The 489-nt window shown below is 43.6% G+C and overlaps 1 protein-coding gene across 1 annotated transcript in view; it reads left to right on the forward strand.

Moving 5' to 3' along the window:
- Positions 1 to 4: 4 nt before the first annotated feature.
- The window catches only part of LOC107579234 (serine/threonine-protein phosphatase PP1-beta catalytic subunit-like), a gene marked incomplete at both ends in the record, with an annotated part of 1,131 nt that continues 646 nt past the window's right edge, over positions 5 to 489 (forward strand). The window contains one exon of the mRNA XM_016265084.1: positions 5 to 146. Within this exon, the coding sequence (XP_016120570.1) occupies positions 5 to 146 (142 nt within the window). The remainder of the gene's footprint in view (positions 147 to 489) is intronic.

A 489-nucleotide genomic window follows, 5' to 3' on the forward strand; every position in this document is an offset into this window, starting at 1 on the left:
AGATTACGTGGACCGAGGGAAGCAGTCGCTGGAGACCATCTGCCTGCTGCTGGCCTACAAGATCAAGTACCCCGAGAACTTCTTCCTGCTCCGCGGGAACCACGAGTGCGCCTCCATCAACCGCATCTACGGCTTCTACGACGAGTGTGAGTGGCTCGCGCTGGGAATACACAGACCAGTGAAGCATCGCAGCTGATCATAAAGCTGTGCACTGATTTCTGTTTTGGACAAGTCTTCTGCATTTTGCAAAACTACATAAATGTAGCATGGATTTCACTGCAAACTAAAAATAAGAAAAAAAAATATTTTGCTTAATGAAAACTAAGGCTGTTTTTAGAATCGCTTTTTCTTTCTCACATAATTGAATGACCGATAAGCACATTTAAACCCAAATTCACATTATTGCAAGAAAACCTCTCGCAGAAACACAGCCTGCCCTGAACGTGTCGTACTTCATCACACAATCGACATAAAAAGTAATTACGCTTT

This window comes from Sinocyclocheilus grahami, unplaced genomic scaffold (genome assembly GCF_001515645.1).
Source record: "Sinocyclocheilus grahami isolate Dianchi unplaced genomic scaffold, SAMN03320097.WGS_v1.1 scaffold15603.1, whole genome shotgun sequence".
Lineage (NCBI taxonomy): Eukaryota > Metazoa > Chordata > Actinopteri > Cypriniformes > Cyprinidae > Sinocyclocheilus > Sinocyclocheilus grahami.